The following is a 24,285-nucleotide window of genomic DNA, read 5'->3' on the forward strand; positions in this document are numbered from 1 at the left end:
GGAACGCCTTTCGGTACATGCAGGTGAGGGCGTTTGGCAGGTGGCGGGGTTCCCTCTGCTGCCGCTGCGTGGGGTCCAGGACAGGGTGCTCTCGGGGGTGTGGGTTGGGGAAGGGAGGATCTCGGCGGCGTACCAAGTGATGCAGGAGATGGACGAGGCCTCGGTTGAGGAGTTGAAGGGTAAACGGGAGGAGGAGCTGGGTGAGGAGATTGAGGAGGGGATGTGGGCGGAAGCCCTGGGGAGGGCGAACTCCTCTTCTTGTGCGAGGCTTGGCCTCATACAGTTGTAAGGTGCTGCACAGGGCTCACATGACCGGGACAAGGATGAGCCGGTTCTTTGGGAGTGAGGACAGGTGTATTAGGTGCTCTGGGAGCCCAGCAAATCATACCCATGTGTTCTGGGCATGTCCAGCATTGGGGGAATTTTGGAAGGGTGTGGCAGGGACGTTGTCGAGGGTGGTAGGATCCAGGGTCAATCCAGGCTGGGGGCTCGCAGTATTTGGGGTTGCGGAGGAGCTGGGAGTGCAGGAGGTGAAAGAGGCCGGTGTTTTGGCCTTTGCGTCCCTGGTAGCCCGGCGGAGGATTCTTCTTCAGTGGAAGGACGCGAGGCCCCCAAGCGTGGAGGCCTGGATCAACGACGTGGCAGGGTTTCTCAAGCTAGAGAAGGTGAAATTTGCCCTAAAGGGATCAGTGCATGGTTTTTTCAGGAGGTGGCAGCCATTCCTGGACTTCCTGGCAGAACGATAGAAACAGGTCAGCAGCAGCAGCAACTGGGGGGGTGGGGTTGTTTTGTTGTTTTGTACTAAAGGGACGGGCGTAGATGTTCTGTGCCAATGTCGGGCATTAATTCATTTCCTCTTCTGTGTATACGCGGGACGGGGGGGGTTCTGTCCTGTCTATTGAAGGGACGGGCAGATGTTTTGGGGGAATGATGGGTGTTAGTTTATCTCTTCCGCTGTGTATGCTGTTCTTTCTGTTCTTTGTAAAAAAAAAATTCTGTCTTTTCGTTGTTGATATTATGCAAAAAAAAAAATTTTTTTTTTTAAACTGTCAAAAGCAGCAGACCAGCGAAGAAGGATGAAATTACCTTTGTCACAGTCACATAGGATATTTGTGACTTTGAGAGCCATTTTGTATTGTGGCACGGACAGATATCTGATTGGAGGAATTCAAACATGGAGGTTCGGAATTTGGGAGGCGACAGCATTCTCAAGGGCTTTGGAGAAGAATGGGAGGTTGGAGCTCGTAGTTTGCAAGAATCAAGTGTCAGGATTGTTTTTTTAAGGAGACATTTGATGACTACAAATTTAAGGGAGAGAGGGCATACCTGAAGAGAGGGAACCATTTACAATATTAGCTCACCTGGGGCAAGGGGAAAGGTTGGGTGAACAGCAATTTAGTGGGAACTAAAGAAAGAGGCGAGTTCAGGGCTAATGTAGGTAGAAGCATTAATGGAAACTTAGCCAGGTCAGCTCGCAGAAGAGAGGGTAATGACAAAGGCAGCTAATTGGATTGTCTCTCATGTCAAATAAATCCGAGCTCCTCACACTTGTTGGAAGTGAAGGTGGAGAAGACTGAGAGAGATTCATGACAACAGTTTACAGTAAATAGGCCAGGGGTTAGCTCTACATTTCAGGAAGATCCTGGCATAGTGAACAGTCTTAACAAGCAAGAGTAGTGTTTTACGTGGTCCAATCAGATCTGGCAGTGGATGGCTAAGCTGCCAGCCATATCCTTTCAAGTATGCATTTCAAGTATCAAGGGAGTGGAGGTGAGGGTGATACCAGGGGAAATGGCCAGGGTGAGAGAGAGAATCATTGCTTTATTGGGGATTAGGATATCAAAGATGAAAGTGAGGGTGCAGTTGAGTAAATCAGTAGCTGCAGAAGTGTAATGAATGGTGTGCCAAAGACTGGATAATTGGAATTTTGTAGGTGAATTAGGTAATAGTTTTTTCCAGAAGTGGACACCGAAGGAGGTACAGTTGGGGCATGGAAGGGGGATGTGTGTGGGGAGTGACACAGGGAAATGATCAGAGATAGCCATGGGGGTGGCTGTGAATATAGGTTAGGGAGTTTACATGTAGATAGAGATACAGGGATAATGAGAAGGCAATTACCTTGAGAGAGGGCATGATGAGTTGAAATGGAGGTTGAAATCACTGGGAATGAGGGGTTGATTTGTTCACGCACTGAAGGAGTGAAGCAGTGATAACATCTTGGTGATAAGAATTTCTGGTAGGTGGTACAGAATTATGGTTTTGAAAGAGGTGGGAAGGGTGGAACAAGGTGAGATGCTCAGAGGAGGAGAGAATACCAGACGGGCAGAGGTGATAAGTACCACACTGCTACTGTGATGGTCTTCATGGGGTGAGTGATAGCATATATAGCCAAGGAAGGGAGGCTTCATGAAGGGGGAAGGTGTTGTCGCCCCCTCTGCCAAGTTTCCATTAAGGCCATGCTGTTGATGCAATTATTCCTAGCAATGGCTTTCTTTGTCCACAAGTGAACAGACTTTCTGGCGGGAAAGACGAGGAGAGGTAGTGAGAGCAACTCCACTGGCAGAGTTCATAAGGTCAGTATTTGGGTGAGTTGGACAGGAAGAGGATTGGCCAGGCTGGGCACTAGTGGCTGCAGTGAGCGGGCAGGTCTCCATACTCCAAATACATCGCTAGAGTGTACTAAAAGGATTTTGGTTATGGGCATTCCGATGCATCTGTACTCATAGGAACGTTTCGTCTAAAACTAAAATTTAACCAACCATGGGTTGGACTTTTGTAAACTGGATAGACTGCTCAAATTTATATTGAATCCAACATCTTTTTTTGTCTTGTAGCGAGACTAATGCTGGGCACCCTTCAAAGCCACCAGACACTAGTTCTTCATTACCAGAGCAGTCCATTGATGAAATCCTAGGCCTTGGGGTAATCTTTATTTTATACTTGAGTGGTATATTGTGTAATTTATTTTATGCAACTTGTGTCTTTGAAGACTTGCGCCAATTAATATGGCATTTTGTCAATAAATTCAGCAAAACATGAGATGATTCTCTTGAATTTCTTTTAATATTTTCAAGTTGGTTTAATTAAGGTGGACTTTTGTGTGATACCAATAAATTATGATTATAAAATGTGGCTGTATGCCACTAAGTCTAAATATGACGAGGATCAAATATAACTATTCTGGGACAAGACCTTTCTGTACAAATAGTGAAATGATGGGCTGGGTTTTTCCATACCCTTGGAGGCTGGGAAAAGGAAGGAAAATGGAGATGAACTGCATCAGACAGCTCTGGGGCATTCCTGCATACGAGGCACTGAGCTGGGCTGAACTCCATCCCCAATGACAGGATTGTGGGGAAGAAAAATCACAGCTCTGTCTGAATAGGTTTCCTCTCCAACCTGATGGCCCTTCTCACTTCAAATCTCTTTAATTCATAACTTTATACAAGCAACTGAGGGCACCTCCATGCCGGAGCACTTCATGCTTTCCTGCCAGCCAGGGCATCATCTACCGGACTCTGCCCCCTGGCGGAGTTTCCAACCTGACATGGCTGCAGGCAACATCAGGAACCTGCCTGCCGGCTGCCCTTAATAGGACTGATCACGGAGATAACCAGTTAGGAAGACAGTTGTGCCAGTGGGCAGGTCAGTACCCCATGTGGGCCTGGCATCAGGGTTCCAACATCCACCAAACAATCATGCCCATTGTGTTTGGAGAATAAGTAGTAACTCTGTATAAATTAAATGAACTTAATTTAAAATACCATTGCTTGTATTTCAATGCAGCTGTGAAATATTTTCCCTCGGTTTACAACTATAGAAATGTTGGAATAACTAAGCTTAAACTGAAGAACATCTGTAATGTCACTTCAGTAACAAAGCTCTTCAAAATGAATAGATGGAGTATTCAGCCAACACAAATGTTATACTCTTAGTTCAACAACCTCGGCTTTGATATTTTAAAAATAAATTTAGTGTACCCAATTCATTTTTTTTTCAATTAAGGGGCAATTTAGCGTGTTCAATCCACCTACCTTGCACATCTTTGGGTTGTGGGGGCGAAACCCACGCAAACACGGGGAGAATGTGCAAACTCCACCCAGACAGTGACCCAGAGCCGGGATCGAACCTGGGACCTCGGCGCCGTGAGGCAGCAGGGCTAACTCACTGCGCCACTGTGCTGCCCGGCTTTGATCTTTAGGTGCTGAGAAACACTTGTGCACAAATGGGCAATGGTCAAAAGGTGGATTGAGAAAAGCGGAACACTAGTTCCAAAACCGAGATAAAACACAAAATACTGGTGTTTTGTTCTTAAAGCTGTCCTTAAAAGGCAGCAAATATGTCCACAGTCCATTCTAGACAATGCCCTCCTCTTATGACACAACTTTTTCTGCAAACCAAATCAAAATCTTGAATAAAATGCTCTCTTTATTTTTTTTGTAGGATGAAGTCCATATGTCTGATGAAGCTATCCAGGATATCTTGGAGCAGACAGAGTCAGACCCTGCATTTCAGGCTTTGTTTGATCTCTTTGATTATGGTTTGTGCCTAACTCTATTATAAGTGTACGCTTTTTAAATTTATGCTCAATAAAAATCAATTCAAAATGAACTTGATCTGAGCAAATAAGGGTCTCCTAGTACAAGTCTTTGACTGCATTAAGAAGTTGTTTTCATTTTTACAATCAGTAGCAGCCATAAGTATTCTGTTTGTGATTTGTAGGAAGAATCTCTAAGGATGTGAATATAAATGCTAAATGCATATTAGCACAAAAGACATGACATTTCTTTGATATAACTAGACAGTTCCAATGTATAAATGGTTTTGTGCAGTATGGCACCTGCTATCATATTCTGTTGGAAGAGTTGCTACATTATCTACCAGATTTCAGTTCAGAATTTCAGATTCAATATATTTGCAAATGCTGCGAATGCGCAAAATACAAATTGAGAGACCCGTTTCCTGGTCGTTTTTTGAGGTGAAAAGTCCTCGAGTTACTAAAACAGTAGAAATGAAATGAAATGAAAATCGCTTATTGTCACGAGTAGGCTTCAATGAAGTTACTGTGACAAGCCCCTAGTCAAACTCATTCATTTAGACATTTGGGTAAGTGTGATTCTCCACTTCAACATTCCTCATCTTGTTGAATGCAGGAACTCCCCAAATGGATTTAAAATGCATGGAAATGTGGTAATTTGGAATTAATTAGAGGATAAAACATTAGACTTGAAAATGCTTGTTGATGTTCTATGAATTTTGTGCATTCCCTTTTACTCTATGCATTTGTGCACATGCATACAGTGGTAAATAAGGTTGCTGAACTGCAGGTACATGGTATGAAATAATAGCAAGAGTGGCTCAAACAAAGGGGGAAATGGATGTTTAATTTTCATGGTTACAATGGCAGAATTTGGGCAAGTTGGTGAAGGAAATAAATGAGAGAGAATGGCAAAGATACTGTTAACAGCACCAGAAAGTGATGATGCACTTGAGGGTACAAAGACAATCTATTTAGTTATAGTTGAATGAACAATGGAGGAGACATTATGCTGCTGGATGTATGCTGTAAGCCACCAAATAGTGGGAATGACTGGAACAAATTTGCAGGCACATTGCAGCAAGACACGGGAACTACAGAGTAGTGAGAGTGAGGGACTTCACGTATCCTAATTTAGACTGGGAAAATAACAATTTAAACGGCAAAGAAAGGAAGGAGTTCCTGAAATTTGTGCAAAAAAAAACTTTCTTGACTGGTGCATTTCCAGCCTAATGAGGATGGAAGCTGTGCTGGATCTAATTCTGAGGGGTGGAGTACGGCAAGTGGAGCATGTTTTAGTCGTAGTGTACTTGAGGAAAACAGAAATCACAATATCATTAAGTTTGGAGAAGTTATGGAAAGGGACAAGTAAAAATCAGATGTGAAAATACCCTGTTATGAGGGCTAATTTCAGTGAGCTGGAAAGGGATCTGGGATTGGCAGTTAAACAGTAAATGAACAATGGGAGGACATCAGAGATAATAATAATCATCAGAGAGGAGATAGCTTGGCTACAGAATGGACACATTTCTGCTAAGAGGGCAAGGAAGGGCATTCTAAAGTACAACTCCCTAACTGCAATGTTACTGAGTAAATTGTTGGAGCTGCAGTCCGACAAAAGCTTGGGTCCTGATGGACTTCACCCTAGCTTCTGAAAGGTTTCGTGAGATAATGATCAGTTTTAATTTTCCAAAACTCTAGATTCAGGGAAATTTCCATTAAATCAGAAGATAGCAAATGTAACTCCATTATTCAAACAGGGAGGAAGACAGAAATCCAATTAACCTAACATCTGTCATGGGGAAAATTTAGAAGCCTTTATTAAAGAAATTATAGTAGGGCACTTTGATAAGCTCAAGGTAATCAAGCAAAGTCAACATAATTGTGTTATAGTGAAATCGTGTTTAACCAACTGATTGAATTATTTTGCGGAAGTAATATGTGCTGTGAATAAAGGGGAACCAGTGGATATACTGTACTTAGATTTCTAGAAGGCATTTGATAAAGTGCAACATCAAAGGTTATTGCTTAAAGTAAAAGCTCGTCACGGGGTGACATATTGGCATGGATTGATGATTGACTGGCTAACAGGAAGCAGAGGGTAGGCATAAATGGGACTTCAGGTTGGCACGATGTAAGAGTGGTGTGCTACATGGATATGTGCTGGGACCTCAACGGTTTACAATTTATATAAATGACTTGGATGAAGGGATGTGGCCGAATCTGTAACTAGGGGTCACTGTTTAAAAATAAGGAGTCGCCCTTGAAAACCGAGATGAGGCAAAGAAATTTCACCCGGAGGGTCATGAGTCTTTGGAACTCTTCCTGAAAAGGTGGTGCAAGCAGAGTCTGAATATTTCTGAGACATAAGTAGATAGATCCTTGGTATGTAAGGTGGGTATGTAAGAGGGTGAAAGGTGATTGGGGATAGGCGGGATGCAGATTTGAGATTACTGTCAGATCAGATATGATCTTTTCCCGTACCTGCTGAGCTTATTCATCAAGGGCCCACCCTTCTCAACCTTGCCTCTTGTCTGAGGTGTGGTGACCCTCAGGTTAAATCTCCAAAACCTAGGACTTGGCTCTCCACTCTGCAAGTGGATCCTTGACTTTCTGACCAACAGGCCACAGTCAGTAAGAATGAACACCAACACCTCCTCCACAATAGTCCTCAATACCGGTGCCCCGCAAGGCTGCGTGCTTAGCCCCCTACTCTACTCCCTGTACACACACGACTGCGTGGCAAAACTTGGTTCCAACTCCATCTACAAGTTTGCTGACGATACGACCATAGTGGGTCGGATCTCGAATAACGACGAATCCGAATACAGGAGGGAGATAGAGAACCTAGTGGAGTGGTGAACGACAACAATCTCTCCCTCAATGCCAGCAAAACTAAAGAGCTGGTCATCGACATCAGGAAGCAAAGTACTGTACACACCCCTGTCCGCATCAACGGGGCCGAGGTGGAGATGGTTAGCAGTTTCAAATTCCTAGGGGTGCACATCACCAAAAATCTGTCCTGGTCCACTCACGTCGACGCTATCACCAAGAAAGCACAACAGCGCTTATACTTCCTCGGGAAACTAAGGAAATTCGTCATGTCCACATTAACCCTTACCAACTTTTACAGATGCACTATAGAAAGCATCCTATCGGGCTGCATCACAGCCTGGTATGGCAACTGCTCGGCCCAGGACCGCAAGGAACTTCAGAGAGTTGTGAATACCGCCCAGTCCATCACACGAACCTGCCTCCCATCCATTGATTCCATCTACACCTCCCGCTGCCGGGGGAAAGCGGGCAGCATAATCAAGGATCCCTCCCACCCGGCTCACTCACTTTTCCAACTTCTTCCATCGGGCAGGAGATTCAGAAGTCTGAGAACACGTACGAACAGACTCAAAAACAGCTTCTTCCCCACTGTCACCAGACTCCTAAATGACCCTCTTATTGACTGACCTCATTAACACAACATCCTGTATGCTTCAACCGATGCCAATGCTTATGTAGTTACATTGTATATCTTGTGTTGCCCTATTATGTATTCTCATGTATTTTCTTGAATGTTGTTTAATTCCCTTTTCTGCCATGTACTGAATAATCTGTTGAGCTGCTTGCAGAAAAATCCTTTTCACTGTACCTCGGTACACGTGACAATAAACAAATCTAATCCAATCCAATCCAAATCACCACAAGTCAGCTCTCGCTCTCAAAGGAGAGAGCAGCATATGGTCCTCTGGGACAATGACGACATTTATATTAAATGTTGCAGCAGGCTCGAGGAGCTGAATGGCCTACCCCTGCTCCTTGTTGGTATGTCCCTCGGATAATTAAAGACATAGTGATTAAACTGAAACGGAAAAGGGAATCTTATGATAAATGTTGACTGAGGTGTTGACCTCTGGTAGGGTGCTCTTTCCAAGAGCCAGTGCAGACTCGATGGGCCGAATGGCCTCCTGCACTGTAAATTCTATGATAATCTATGATTAATCGAGGACAAAGGTTCGGCACAACACCGTGGGCCGAAGGGCCTGCTCTGTGCTGTATTTTTCTATGTTCTATTTAGATAGCTTTTGGTAAGGCGGTGGCACAGGCACAGTGGACTGAATGGCCTGTGTTATTCTGATTTCTGGAATTTTTACTTGTTTTTCTAAAGGTGTTAATTGGAGAAATTGTACATCTTGGTTCTAAAATCAGTCTTTCATTAATCAGGATTAAATGTATATCTAAAGTTGTGTTTATAATTTAGTACATTTGTGTTTTATCTGTTCTAAAATCTGTAGGTAAATCTAAAAGGAATGAAGATGGCGTTCGTGCACCGTGCAGTCAAGAATTGGAAATAATAGAAAATAGTGCAAGTTCGGCACCCTCTGATGTATTTAACACCTGTCAAACGGAGGAAATGGGTGAGTTGTGGTTTAGTTTGCTAATTTATAAAATTAGAAATACATGTTTATGAATTTGTATCAAAAATTTCTTAAGTAAAAATATTGCCGTCAGTGTATAATTACATAATTGTATTCTCTAAAAAGTAAAACCGTTATTAAAGTATTTGTAATATGTTTTTACAAGGTTTACAAATCGTGTAATTTTACCTTTCTTTTCTTTGGTGTGCTAGTGTCCTTGACTTCAATGGTCCCTGAGAAAGGGTCAAGTGGTTACAAGAAGAAAAGCAAAGCAGATGGGACAGTACATAAAAATAAAATGTCATCAGAATCAAATTCTACTACAAAATCCACAAAAAGAGAAAATCTGAGTTTTCCAACCTTCAGTACAACTGATATAAACAAACCCACGCTTTCAATGAATAGTCAGATGACCAGCAGCCAGGCATCCAGATGTAGCTGTTGGACCGCTGGAGAAGCCAGTTCTGTATCTGACCTTCCTTCCTCTGTTACTACTATTCACACAACTTTAGCAATGTCAGAGTGTCAAGAAGCTGGGAACATTGCCGAAATGGAGATCGAAGCCCAGTCATCATCTATTTATCATGAAAAGGCAAAACTGTCTCCACTTGTGCGACAAGAGCTCAGTGAGGACCGTTTGGGAATTGAAGAGTTAACTAATCACAATGGGAAAGCACAATCACTATCCAAATTGACATGTCAAACTGGCCTTGCTGCAGAAGCTAATAAGTCTTCACTTTATGACAAGTCAAAAGCAATTATAAGTCCGCACAAACCTGAACAGCCAACAACACAAACTATCTGTGGTACAAGGACAAGTGATGAGACTGACACTGTTGTTTGTAATGTACTAGCTCCAGCTTGTTCTGAAGCATCATCAATCCAGTCAACATCTGTAGTACAGAAAAGGTCTGAGTGTGAGCCTGCTCCCCTGGATGGAAGAAAGCCCTTATCAGTTAACTCTGACAACTCCTCAGTAACTACACTATCGGATCAGCAAAATGCTATGCACACACTTGACATTTCTAAAAGCCTTTGTTTAACCAATATCCTTGTTTCTACTGTACCCGAAGCATCAAATAGTTCCACTGTAAGCTCTAGTTCAGTAAACTCTCTGAAATCTGCTGCAATAAAAACTTGTGTTGTTTCTGCTGAAGTGGAGTTGCATGATCCAGCAGAACCAGTTTCGTCCTCTGTTTCTTCTTCTAAGTCAAGCTCTGAGGTTAAAGGTATTTCCCTTCAACCAGGTTTTGGTACTTCGGGCCTGAATTCTGCAACTGTTTCAGCTAACATGGTGACTAAGTCGCCCCTCGCTACCACTTCTGCAAAGACTGATATCTCCACCTCCAAAATGTCAAATGCTGAACCTTCCAGCACTATGGAGATAGATCCCACAAATATAGTCACTCTCAAGATAATAATTAGTGATGACCCCAAACAGACTTCGTCAGATCCAGAATTAAGTAATGCTGTGTCCAGTATTATAAATGAAAATGTACCAACAATTGTATTGTCCTCTCCAGGTGGTACGCCCTTAAAAGGCAAAGGATTAAACCAACCTTTATCAAGCAGCAACAGTGTTACTGTTACTGAAACCAACTCTAGTTGCAATGAGTGTGTAAGTACTGAAGAAACAGAACGTGCTATAAATAGTTTGGGGGTGGCAGCAGAGCCTGAAAGCAGTGAGCAGCATGTTGCAGCAACTGAAGTTGGAGCTGTGCCTACACAAACCATTACCACTGGTAACATAACCATTAATATACCACAGGCTGATGGTACTCTGTTGTCCACACAAAATCCAGTTAGCCTATCAAATGACACTGGGCTTATTCAACTATTGCCTGCCACTACCCCATTTGGGCAGTCCAACAGTGTCCTGATAGCAACGTGTGTGCAAGATTCCGCAGGACAGTCTTTGAGGAAGGGAGAGGAACCAAATAATGGTAACACGTTTATTTTGGGTCATCGAGGAAATTCTACAAATGTCCTCATGCTACCAAGCAGCTCTGCTTCTGCCACTATATCGACGCCTGTTCCTCAAGTTTTATCAACCCCTCCAAGGCCAAGCACTGTTTTTACCATGGGACAGCCTGTATCTTCAAGTTTTTCACAAGGTGCACATTTTTGATATGTTTGTAATAATAGCAAATGTTCCAACTTCATGTGTGATGTTATTGTGATATTGCCAACTTCTATTATTTTCCATTAGTGCTACTACCCAGTAACACAGTTGTATAGTAATTCAATATTGGGCATATATTTGCTGCGCAGCTGGCATGTGATGAAAGACTAGAATAATTAGAGCAGAAGGAGACAAGAGAAGTTTTTTTTCCCCCTCTCTGATTGTCTTTGCAAATGGTTACAGGAAGTAACTCAAAACTGCTTCTCTGGCAACTATCTTGGCACATAACAAAGATAGAAGCTGAATGTCAGCTAAAATATTACAGAAAAGAGATTGAATCTGTGGATTTTTTTGTTTGTGTGGCTGACTACCATTCCCTGCATTTACTCGGTTCCAGGTTTATAGAAAAATGCCAATTCAAAGTACATATTTATTTATTTCCCTCCCTGTCTCTTATAATAGAGGACAGACACATGAGCAATCATGTGTGAAACCTGAGATGACATTCATGTTGTGTCTTTCTCTCTCCCTTTCTCTCTCTCTCTTTCCCGCCGCCGCCCCCCCCCCCCCCCCCCCCCCCCCCTAAACTGAGTGGCATCTGTCCTCTAAGCCTAGTAGCTAACTGGGGATAGGTGGAAATGTGGAGTTGAGGTTACAATCAGATTAGTCATGATTTTATTGAATGGCAGAGCACGTATGAGGGGCCGTAGTCTACTCCTAATTCATATGTATATTTGTAACCTTTCTCTTCATAGAATTTACAGTGCAGGAGGCCATTCGGCCCACCAAGTCCGCCCTTGGAAAGAGCATCCTATTTAAGCTCACACCTTCACCCTATCCCCGTAACCCAGTAACCCCACCTAAACCTTTTGGACACTTGGGGCAATTTAGCATGGCTAATCCCCCTAACCTGCACACCGTTGGACTGGGAGGAAACCGGAGCACCCGGAGGAAACCCACGCAAACACGGGAAGAGTGTGCAGACTTCGCACAGACAGTGACCCAAGCTGGGAATCGAACCTGGGGCCCTGGAGCTGTGAAGCACAGTGATAACCACTGGTGTCACCCCTGGTGGTGTTTTGTAACTCATCTTGTCACTGAAAGTTAAATAATTACATTTTTTAGGTTCAACTTTTATTATCACATCCCCTGTTCAACCAGTGCTGCAAGGAATGATGGGAGTGATTCCTGTTTCAATAATGGGTCCGAATAATGGAACTTCATTCACAGTGTCGCCCCAACAGGTCAGTTCTAATACCTTTATTTTTCTTTATAAATTTAGGGGACGCGACTCTCCGCTCCCGCGCGGCATCGGGAAGGCCGTCGTGAACTCGGCCAAGTTTCACAACGGCGTCGGAGGCCGCTCCTTGCACCCTATTCACCTTCCCCCCCCCCCCCCCCAAGGGGGCTAGGAGCGGCGTTGTGAGAAACTCGGCCGCCGGGCCTTGACGCTTGCGTCAAAGCGGCGCGCCGAGAATGACGCGACGGCAGCGCCTAAGTGACGTCAGCCGTGCATGCGCAGGTTGGCCGGCTCCAACCCGTGCATGTGTGGTTGCCGTCTACCCCTCCACTGCCCCGCAAGATGTGGCGGCTTGATCTTGCGGGGCGGCGGAGGGGAAAGAGTGTGTCTCTTGGAGACGCCGGCCCGACGATCGGTGGGCACCGATCGCGGGCCAGTCCCCTCCCGAGCACGGCCGTGGTGCTCAATCCCCTCTCTGCCCCCCACAAGCCCCAAACTTACCTTTTGCGCTATGTTCACGCCGACAGTGACCTGGTGTGGTTGCCGCCGGCGTGATCAGGTCGCTCGGCCCATGCGGGCCGGAGAATCGCCGGTCGCCGTGAAAAACGGTGAGCGCGATTCCGTGACACGTCATTTTGGGGGGGGGTGGGAGAATTGCGGCGGGTGCCAGGGCGGCGTGTCATGACTCGCCCGGCCCTCCCGCAATTCTCCCACCTGGCATGGGGAGCGGAGAATTGCGCCCAGGGTACCTGATTATTTTATTTTCCAATTAAGGGGCAATTTAGTGTGGCCAATCCACCTAACCTGCACAACTTTGAGTTGTGGGGGTGAAACCCACGCAGATACAAGGAGAATGTGCAAACTCCACACAGACAGTGACCCAAGGCCGGGATTCAAACCCAGGTCCTCGGTGCCAGTTCTAATATCTTCTATATCTGCCTACATTTGAGTACTTAATCTGTGACTTTGAGGAGGTGCTGCATTTATTGAGGATAATTGTATATTGATTTGGGACTTTGAGAGCTTGATTGATTCTTTTTCACAGAATTGGAGAAATTGCAGTGCAGGGAGAGGCTGTTTGGCACATTGTTTAAAATGGAATGGCATAATGTCTTAATCTCTGCCTCAACCGCTATTTGTAGTAAAGCATTCTAAGATGTGGACATTGCTGGCTAGACCAGTATTTATTGCACATCCCTAATTGCCCATTAGAAGGTGGTGGTGAGCTGCCTTCTTCAACCCTTGCAGTCCATGTGGTGTCGGTACACCCACTGTGCTGTTAGAGAGTTTCAGATTTTGATCCAGTGACAGTGAAAGCACAGCTATCTAGTTCCAAGCCAGGATGGTGTGTGACTTGGAGGGAACTTTCAGGCGGCAGTGTTCCAATGCATCTTGTCGTTCTTGGTGCTAAGGGTCACAGTGTTGGCCCTTGGTGGACTGCTTTGTCCTGGATGGTGTTGAGCTTCTTGAGTGTTGTTGGAGCTGCACAGATCCAGGCAAGTGGAGAGTATTCATCACACTCCTGACTTGTGCCTTGTAGATGGTTGACAAGTTTTGGGGAGTCAGGAGGTATGCTGACTGACATGTTTATTTTTATTTGTTTATATGGCCCCTGTTAATGTGGTAAAAATGCTGTAAGACCCTTCATTGGAACATAATCAGACAAAAATTGACACTGAGCCCAATAAGAAAACATTAGAACATTACAAGACCAAAGGCTTGGTTAAAGAGTAGATTTCAGGTAGTGTCTTGAAGGAGGGAAGAGGCTAAATGAGGGAATTCCAACACTTAATGGTCTACAGCGAGGATATACAAGAGGTCAGAGTTAAAGGAATGGAGGTGGAGGAAGGTCGTAGGACTAGACTTGAAGTTATAGATGGGGAGGGCAAGGCCATGAAGGGGATTAGAGCCAGGGCTGCAAATTTAGAAAAAAAGAGTTGGTGGATTGGATGCTAATGTAGGTTATTTTGTACAAGAGTGAGAATTAGGATCTGGATATTCTTTGTTAATAGTTAGATTCCCCACTCCATTGTTGCCATTGGTTCAAGTAATGAGAGATCCTGGCTGATCATGCTTAAACTGGAAACCAATTATTTTCTATAAAAGCTAAAAAAAATTGTCATCACCGTATCAAAGAACTTGGCTTCACATTTGCCATTCGCTGTGGCATATTGCTCATCTCAGCCGTATTATGAAGCAACACCATGCAGAGAAAGAGGGGGAAACATACAAGTCATTCCCCTAATCGGGTATGTAAGTCTTTGGAGCCTATGATGTGGAGTCCCATTGGTGGAAGCCAAAGGAGTAAGTTTGCGACTCATTTCAGAAGCAGGATGGCAGCATGGTGCCCCAAGCCTTTAGATAGAGGATAAGAATAACTTTTTCTGCCACATTGAAGGTGGAATGCATAAACACCAGTGTCCACTTACAGGACTGCTAGTTATGCAATGTTCTATTTATTTCAAACAGGTTCTCCGTATGCCAGTACCCTCTTCACTTGGCAAAAAGTGTAACAGATTCAGCAAACTTCCCATTTCAAGGAAACCACCACAGTTGGCTGTTCAGCCAAGCCCCTTAAATACAGGTTAGCATGTATGGAAATAAGTTGCGTCGTCCTCCCCCCCCCCCCCCCCCCCCCCCCCCCCCCCCAAAGGTTTCATTTGACGAACAATGTACTTCTATTCAAATTTTGCTTGTTACCTTGCATGATCAAATTGTATTTTAACAGTTAGTTTGTTTTTACATCCTGGAACACGTGCTTGTAATTCTCACCATTGTGGTGGCTGAAAGGAGATTTGCAATTAATACCACAATAGTGCTTTATATGGTTTGGTAATGTGCACCTTTATTCTTCATATTAGTTCAATTTTTGGAGAAATATAAATGTGAAAAACAAGTAATTTGGTGTTTTGCTTTCTCAGTTTTGTTTAAATACCATGGATTACACTAAATTGATTAAATTAATTACTGCACTCTCTTGTATTCTAGGACAATCATCTGTTATTGGCACTTTCATTTCAATAGATTCATCGATTTCACAAAGTAATTCCCGGCCTCAGAGGTAATACACCAGAGTGACTGATGCGTCATTCTGAATGCTATTAAAGCTAACCTTTTGTGTTCTAGTTCAGAAATGATGCTTGGGTAGATGGATTTGAACTGTTCAAAATATTCACCTCACCTCATCTCTGTTGCAAGCGATCAAAATCCTGCATAGTTTTATCTCGTAGATACATAGAAGATAGAAGCAGGAGGAGGCCTTTTGGCCCTTCGAGCCTGCTCCACCATTCATCACGATCCTGGCTGATCATCCAACTCAATAGCTTTATCGCCTTTGATCCCATTCTCCCCAAGTGCTATATCTAGCCAAGTCTTGAATATATTCAAAGTTTTAGCATCAACTACTTCCTGTGGTAGTGATTCCGCAGGCTCACCACTCTTTGTGTGAAGAAATGTCTCCTTATCTCTGTCCAAAATGGTTTACCTTGAATCCTCAGGCTGTGACCCCTGGTTCTGGACACAACCATCATTGGTAACATCTTCCCTGCATCTACCCTGTCTAGTCCTGTTAGAATTTTGTACATCTCTATGAGATCCCCCCCTCGTTCTTCTGAACTCCAGCGAGAACAATCCCAACCTAGTCAATCTCTCCTCCTATGACAGTCCCACCATCCCTGGAGTCAGTCTGGTAAACCTTCGCTGCACTGCCTCGAGCAAGAACATCCTTCCTCAGAGAAGGAGACCAAAACTGCACACAATACTCCAGGTGTGCCCTCACCAAGGCCCTGTACAATTGTAGCAACACATCCCTGCTTCTATACTCGAAACCTCTTGCAATGAAGACCAACATATCATTAGCCTTCTTTACCGCCTGCTGCACCTGCATGCTCGCCTTCAGCGAATGATGCACAAGGACACCCAGGTCCCGCTGCACACTCCCCTCTCCCAATTTACAACCATTCAGGTAGTAATCTGTCTTCCTCTTTTTGCTTCCAAAATGAATAACCTCACACTTATCCAAATTATACTGCATCTGCCATTGGTTTGCCCACTCGCCCAACCTGTCCAGATCTTGATGGAGGATCCCTGTATCCTCGTTACAATTCACCTACCCACCTAATTTGGTATCATCTGCAAACTTTGAGATGTTACATTTTGTTCCCTCATCCAAATCATTAATATATATTGTGAATAGCTGGGGTCCCAGCCCTGATCCCTGTGATACCCCACTGGTTACTGTCTGCCAATTTGAAAAGGACCCATTAATCACTACTCTGTTTCCTCTCCGCCAATCAGTTTTCTATCCACCTCAATACATTTCCCCCAATTCCATGCGCTTAAATTTTGCACAATAATCTCTTATGTGGGATTTTGTCAACGCCTTCTGAAAGTCCAAATATACCACATCGACTGGCTGCCCCTTGTCGACTGTGCTGGTTACCTCTTCAAAGAATTCCAACAGATTTGTCTAGCATGATTTTCCCTTCATAAATCCATGCTGACTGACTGATCCTGCCATTGCTTTCTAAATGTTCCGCTACAAAATCCTTGATAATGGAGTCAAGCATTTTCCCCACTACCAATGTTGGTCTTTCTGGTCTATAATTCCCTGCTTTCTCTCTACCTCCCTTTTTGAATATCGGAGTGATGTGAGCTACCCTCCAAACTGCAGGGACAGTTCCAGAGTCTATAGAATCCCGGAAGATGACCACCAATGATCCACTATTTCCAGAGCCGCCTCCTTAAGCACTCTGGGATGCAGATTCTCAGATCCTGGGGATTTATCCACCTTCAATCCCATCAGTTTTCCCAGTACAATTTCTCTACTAATGTTGATCTCCCTCAGTTCTTCCCTCTCACTAAACCTTTCATTCTCCAACATTTCTGGGATCTGATTTGTGTCCTCATTTGTGTAGACAGAACCAAAGTATGTATTCAATTGCTCAGCCATTTCTTTGTCCCTTATTATGCATTCCCCTGTTTCTGTCTGTAGTGGACCTACATTTCTCTTTACCAATCTCTTTCTCTTCACATATCTGTAGAAACTCTTCGGGCGCGATTCTCCCAAAGGGAGACAAAGTGCCGACGCCGGAGTGAAAACCGGAGTGTTTCACTCCGGCGTCGGAGGCCGCTCCTCGCCCCCTATTCTCCCACCCCCAGGGGGCTAGGAGCGGAGGCGCGTCAATCTCGGGCGCCGGGCCTTGGCGCCCACATCAAAGCGGCGCCGCCTGAATGACGCGGCCGGCGGCACCTAAATGACGTCACCCGCGCATGCACAGGTTGGCCAGCGCCAACCCGCGCATGCGCAGTTGCTGTCCGCCACTCCGCAAGACATGGAGGATTGAGAAAAATATGCCCTTCCAATCCATTCTATCCAGGTCCCTCAATTTTGTATACCTGAATTAAATCTCTCTGCTTCCTCTGTTCCAAAGAAAACAACTCCAGCCTATGAAATCTTTCCGCACAGTTAAGATTCTCAAATCCTGATGACATACTTACAAATCTCCTCTGTATTCATTCTAGTGCAATCACATTCTTCCCATAATGTGACCAGAACCGTACTTTCGCTGTCTTGTATACCTTGTTAGTCACCTTATCAACCTTTCCTGCTGTCTTGAAGACCACTCCAAAGTCTTTTCTAGCCTTCTTGTGTTTTTTACTTTGTTTGCCCTCCCCAAATGCATTGCCTCACGTTTCTCAGGATTGAATTGTATTTTCCACTTCCTGTATACCTAACAAGTTCATTGACATCTTGTTGCAGTCTACAGTCTCTCATTATCAACCACATGTCTAATTTTTGTAGTCAGGGTATCACTGCTCCTGCACCAATATCTCTGGTGATCTGTCCTTGGTCCACTATTTCTCAACTATATGCTCCCTTCATTGAGATTATTAGAATTAAACTCTCACCATGGAATTACTGTGCTTATTGTAAACATTGGACAGCATGTAGCCATTTGTCCATTTTTCCGGTTTCTCTTTAGACTTTACTTCTATCTGATGTGCACTCAGTTACTCAGTAACTGATGTGTGATTTAGGAAATTGACTCCCTTGAATTTAGAAGGAAATTGTTCTTTCCTAATATATCTGTGAAGAAAGCAAGTGAAAATAAAGTGCTTCCTTGTGTGAAGTAGACAAAATAACTTCTGCCTTCCGTGAACTATGTTCTTTGACAAAGGCTGCAATATATAATGCAGAATTTGCATTATTTTTCAGGGGTGAAAATTCAGACCTGAATATTCCAGTCGACCAATCGGGAAAATCAAGAGAGCACCCAGCGGAGATACTTAACGCATCAAGCTCAAAACTGAAACCTCAGCGCCATAGACGAGTACTGTGCTTTGATAATGCAACTGCCATAGGATCAGACCAATCCAAAGTGGAGTCCAACACCAGTCAAGAAAAGAAAGAAAATCGTACAGATAATATAAATCAATCTGACAGACGTTTTAGTTCCCAGAGTAAGGAGCGGTCTGAAAGGACGGATACAAGGGTTAGTAAAGGGAGGGAAATGCAGGGGAAATTAGAGAAGAATAAAAATGTATCTTCTGGCCCATCTTATGATTCATTCCACAAAACAACGGCAAATAAGGAAAATGAGGCAAGCAGGGATCAGGTTAGACCAAGAGGTAAAGAAACTTCAGATCTTTCAAATATTCAAATCCAAAAAAAAGGCTCTCATAGTGAGAGACCTAATTCTCAAACTACTATTGCAGACAAGGATGGCATGAATAAAATTCCTGAATCTCAGCAAGAGTGTAAAAAAGGGGCCACTGCTCTTGCAGTCTCTCAAGAAACTACTTCTAAAAGGAATCCAGATAAAAGTGATTGTTTTAGTCTGACCAGCACACTGACTAAGCAGGCGGCTGAGATGCTGCAAGATATGCAGAGGCAAAGTCCTGTCCCAAAACAAACTAGTAATGCTGACTTAGCTGTTCCCAGGACACCAGGCTCTAATGCACATGAAGGACCGGATGATAGCTCAGATTTTCAACGCACTCCACGGAACAAAGGTATTGGAGATGATAAGGCATCGCCCAGGGTAATGGTACCTCCAACAACCCCAGACATACCAACATGCAGCCCAGCAAGTGAAGCAGGAAGTGAAAACAGTGTTAGTATGGCTGCCCATACTTTAATGATTCTCTCAAGGGCTGCAATTGCAAGGACTACTGGTACCACACCTCTGAAAGATAATACCTGTCAAATCAGGTCTCCACTTAGCCAAACAAAGAAAAGAAAACTGGAAGAACGGGAGGAAGAACATAGACAGCAGTCTTTATCCAGCAGGTTAGATCTTCAAAATTCCAACTCGCCTGGAAAGAAGAAACGGTCAAAATCACATGTAAGTCGTTCAGTCTTCGGATTTTGTTACATAGTAATCTAACAGGTGTTTGACAAAATACACAGCCAGTCTGGTCAATAATAAAAACTATCACTACTTACAAATGTATAAACAATGATCTTAAAGTGATAAAAGATGAACAAGTTGCATTCCATAAGGTACAGTTTAGAGCACTGGTAATTCTGTACCTGCAACACTAACTGGTAGGTGAGATGGTAGCTTGTACCTATGTTAAACTGTTAATTCAAAGAACTAAGGAGAAGCCCAGGCAAAACTTACATGGAGAGTGAGCCAAGATGAAGTGCCATGCAGATAAGTGCACATTAAAACCTAATCCTGTTTGCTCAAACCCAGCTGATGAGCAGATGAAAGAGATCTGGGTGAGAAAACCTTTGCATGCTCCTGGCAGAGTAGCACCATACTAATTGGGCTTTACAAGTAGAAATCGTCAAAATTCTGCTAAATCCATGTAAAACATGGATTTGGTTTGGCCCATTTGGAATATTTCCAATTACAGGCAAAGCACTTTTGGAAGGAGTTGCAGGGAAGGTATAGAAGAAATTTACTAGAATGGTTCCAGGAATGAGGAATTGATTATATAGATCAAGGTTGTTTGACTCTGTTCACTAAGAGCAGAAAATGCCAAGAGGAGATTTCAGAGGTGCTTAAAATTTAGAAGAGTTTTGATAAAGACATTTTGAGGAGAGTTTAAAAAAATCTTTTTGACCCTGAAAGGTGCGATGAAAATTAAATATCTGTCAGAAATCATTAGACATTTTTTGTTGTTGATCGTTTTGCAGTCAAAGCTAAATTTGCAGAAATGTCAGTGTTTCATGGAGCTGTAGAAAAAGAAATTTAGTGGCAGGGATGGAGAATGCAAAATTACAAAGGGAGTATTAAGAAGTGACAAATTTGAGATGCCAGAACAAGAGTTTCATAAGGCTGTTTGTACCCAAGAAAATGGAGCAAATCATTTGAAGTTGATGCATAGATGGTTATGGGAGCCATAGAGGATAGCATCGATTTTCCTGACCAAGTAACAATAATCTTTATTGTTGTCACAAGTAGGCTTACATTAACACTGCAACAAAGTTATGTGAAACAAGACCTGGATGAATAAATGGGGCGGAATTCTCCGCTGGTGGCCAAAATCGTGGAGGCAGTCGTGAACTCGGCCGAAGTTCATGACGGCCTCGGGGCCAGCTCCCCGCACCTAATTCACCCCCACCCGGGGGGCTAGGAGCGGGCCTCCGTCTTTCCCGGCCGTGACCTCATCGCGCCGGAAATGACGCGCAAAACGGCGCATTTGTGAGGGCATGCGCAGGTTGCTGGTTCCAGCCCGCGCATGCGCGGATGACTTCATCGCGCAGACGGCACGAACCGCGCATGCGCGGTGGCCGTCTTTCTCCTCAACCGCCCGGCAAGACGTGGCGGCTTGATCTTGCCGGGCGGCGGAGGGGAAAGAGTGCGCCCGTTTTGGACGCTGGCCCGACGATCGGTGGGCACCGATCGCGGGCCTGTCCCCTCCCGAGCACAGTCGTGGTGCTCCTGTGCCAATCAGGCCCCTAGATGCCCCAAACGGGCATCTGGTGCCCGTTTCACGAATGCAGCGACCAGGTGTGGTTGCTGCCGTGGTGAAACGGGCGTGAGGGGCCGGCCGCTTGGCCCATCGGGCTCGGAGAATCGCTGTAAAAAACGGCGAGCGCCGATTTTTCTGAGGCGGGGGGGATCGCTGGGAGCGCCAGGGGGGCGTAAAATATGTCGGGGCCCCTCCCACGATTCTCCCAGGCCGCGTGGGGAGTGGAGAATTCTGCCCATAGTCTTGGTTTATTTATTGGCAATAGCATAGTATTAACATAATATATATGCTGCAGTCTTTTTGGGATTGTTCTGTTTGGACTAAAGAATAATCAACAATGACAACATGTATTCAAAAGCTCTATGTTAAGACTATTTAAAATATAGCTTTTAATTTCTCAGGTCATATTTTTTCTTTCCTAATTTCTTCTTGGAAGATCATAGGTAATTTGTTCTCACATCAAAATTAAATGTTTTCTCTTCCAGAAACACAAGAGAAAGAAACACCTGGACTCTTTTCCTGTTGAAATGGATGTAGATAAATTTTTGAGTTCGCTACAATATGATGAATGATTATGCAGAATTCAATATGGCCTTAATTTTATGAACAGAACCTTTCTTGCATCTTACTCTGTTTATCTTATATAACTGATTTCAGAAATTGACATACAAAATTCTACAAATTACAATGCCTTGAACAGGACTTAGTACAGTTGCTGAAAAGTACTAAGCAAGGTGACCTTTGCCCAGTGTAATCGAAGGGCAAGTTTTGTAAAAATGAGTGACCTGTTGTAGTTGAAGGGCAAGTCTTGTAGAAAATGAGTGACAACTAGATTATGCTTGAAAATATTTTTTGAAACTTGGACTGTATATTTCAAGTTGCAATTGTTATTAATATTGCCAGTCAACTTGTAAATACTGTAAAGCTTTGAACTATGCTTTAATAAATTTACCACGTGCAAGGGAGCACAATTATCTGTCAGTCTCATATGGTATTGGGTTATTTCAATAAGGACAGAATTTAAATTTATGCAGTTGAATATCCTTTATCCATACATCCAAAAGTGAATGAACCCTAATGTGAGCCAGCAAAAACCTTACCGACCTTTTGTGTGGGAAATGTCTCGACCAGACCCCACCTTTAGCATGGGAAGTCTAGTTTGTTTGCACAGTTTACAATCCTAGCCCATCGTCTGCCCCAGCTAACTATGATACCTCTCCTACAGTCTCCTTTAGCCTGATTTAATTAATGCTGCCCTCATTTGGATCTATCTCACTTTGAGTGGATAACACCAAATCACTAAGTACAATTTTTTAAATCATACCCAATTACAACCTCAAACTGAGATGATATCTGTTGCACTTAGCATAAAATTGAACTTGGTTTGGTGGTGTGCCGATCAGTCACATCAAGAAGTGTTTGTTCACATCAGCATTTGTAATTGGCATGTGGAGTGAATGTACTTCCAACAACTTGGCAGTTAATTTGTATGTTAATGAAGCAATGTATTTTATTACAGGCATAAGTGTTAAGTGCGACAGAACTGCCAAAGAAACAACATAGTATTTGTTCCAGAGAGGTTATGGCATAGAAAGAGGCCATTCTGCCCATCTTATCTGTAGCCTTGCAGGTTAAGGCACTTTTTTTTAAAAAGGTACCTGGAATAAGACCATAAGACAAAGGAGCAGAATTAGGCCACTCGGCAAATCGAGTCTGCTCCGCCATTCAGTCATGGCTGATATTTTTCTCATCCCCATTCTCCTGCCTTTTTCCCATAATCAGGAACCTATCTATCTCTGTCTGAAAGACACTTTGATTTGGCCTCCACAACCTTCTGCGGCAAAGGGTTTCACAGATTCACCGCCCTCTGACTGAAGAAATTCCTCCTCATCTGTTTTAAAGGACCGTGCCTTTAGTCTAAAGATTGTATCCTCTGCTTCTAGTTTTTCTGACAAGTGAAAACATCCTCTCCACGTCCACTCTATCCAGGCCTAGCAGTATCCTGTAAGTTCCAAAGAGTACAGATCCAGAGTCCTCAACAATTCATCATACGACAAGCTCTTCATTCCAGGGATCATTCTTGTGAACTGCCTCTGGACCCTTTCCAAAGTCAGCACATCCTTAGATACGGGGCCCTAAACTGCTCACAATACTCCAAATGTGGTCTGACCAGAGCCTTACATAGCCTCAGAAGTACATCCCTGGTCTTGTATTCTAGCCCTCTCGACATGAATGCTAACATTTCATTTGCCTTCCTAACTGCCGACTGAACCAGCACGTTAACCTTAAGAGAATTGTGAACAAGGACTCCCAAGTCCCTTTGTGCTTCTGATTTCCTAAGCATTTCCCCATTTAGAAAATAGTCTATGCCTCCATTTCTCCTTCCAAAGTGCATAGCCTCACACTTTTCAATATTGTATTCCATCTGCCACTTCTTTGCCCACTCCTAGCCTGTCCAAGTCTTTCTGCAGCCCCCTTGCTTCCTCAATACTACCTGTCCCTCTACAGATCTTTGTATCATCTGCAAACTTTGCAACAGTGCCTTCAGTTCCTTCCAGATCATTAATGTATATTGTGAAAAAATGTGGTCCCAGCACAGACCCGAGCGACACCACTCGTCACTAGTTGCCATCCTGAAAAATACCCCATTATCCTCACTATCTGCCAGTCAGCCAATCCTCTATCCATGCCAGGATCTTATACCCTTAACACCATAGGCTCTTAACTTATTTAACAGCCTCCTCTGTGGCACCTTGTCAAAGGCCTTCTGGAAATCTAAATAAATCATGTCCACTGGTTCCCCTTTGTCTAACTTCCTTGTTACTTCCCCAAAGAACTCTAACAGGTTTGTCAGACTTGACCTCCCCTTGACGAAGCCATGCTGATCAGTCCTATTTTATCATGCACTTCCAAGTACTCCGCAATCTCATCTTTAATAATGGACTCTAAAATCTTACCAATGACCAAAGTCAGGCTAACCGGCTAATTTACCGTCTTCTGAATCTGTATCTAATGTATTTTATTCCAAACGTGTAAAAACCAATATATACAA

At 43.8% G+C, this 24,285-nt stretch overlaps 1 protein-coding gene across 5 annotated transcripts in view; it reads left to right on the top strand.

Annotated features, from left to right (window-relative positions):
- npat (nuclear protein, ataxia-telangiectasia locus) overlaps nucleotides 1-22,214 on the top strand; it is a 47,758-nt gene extending 25,544 nt beyond the window's left edge. For all 5 annotated transcript variants that reach the window (XM_038818315.1, XM_038818318.1, XM_038818316.1 and 2 more), the window contains 9 exons: nucleotides 2,835-2,922; nucleotides 4,444-4,540; nucleotides 8,824-8,946; nucleotides 9,159-11,060; nucleotides 12,194-12,312; nucleotides 14,778-14,892; nucleotides 15,297-15,369; nucleotides 18,526-19,654; nucleotides 21,719-22,214. In XM_038818315.1, coding sequence (XP_038674243.1) covers nucleotides 2,835-2,922; nucleotides 4,444-4,540; nucleotides 8,824-8,946; nucleotides 9,159-11,060; nucleotides 12,194-12,312; nucleotides 14,778-14,892; nucleotides 15,297-15,369; nucleotides 18,526-19,654; nucleotides 21,719-21,805 — 3,733 coding nt within the window. In that variant the 3' untranslated portion in view covers nucleotides 21,806-22,214. The remainder of the gene's footprint in view (nucleotides 1-2,834; nucleotides 2,923-4,443; nucleotides 4,541-8,823; nucleotides 8,947-9,158; nucleotides 11,061-12,193; nucleotides 12,313-14,777; nucleotides 14,893-15,296; nucleotides 15,370-18,525; nucleotides 19,655-21,718) is intronic.
- The last annotated feature ends 2,071 nt before the right edge of the window (nucleotides 22,215-24,285 follow it).

Source organism: Scyliorhinus canicula, chromosome 14 (assembly GCF_902713615.1).
Source record: "Scyliorhinus canicula chromosome 14, sScyCan1.1, whole genome shotgun sequence".
Lineage (NCBI taxonomy): Eukaryota > Metazoa > Chordata > Chondrichthyes > Carcharhiniformes > Scyliorhinidae > Scyliorhinus > Scyliorhinus canicula.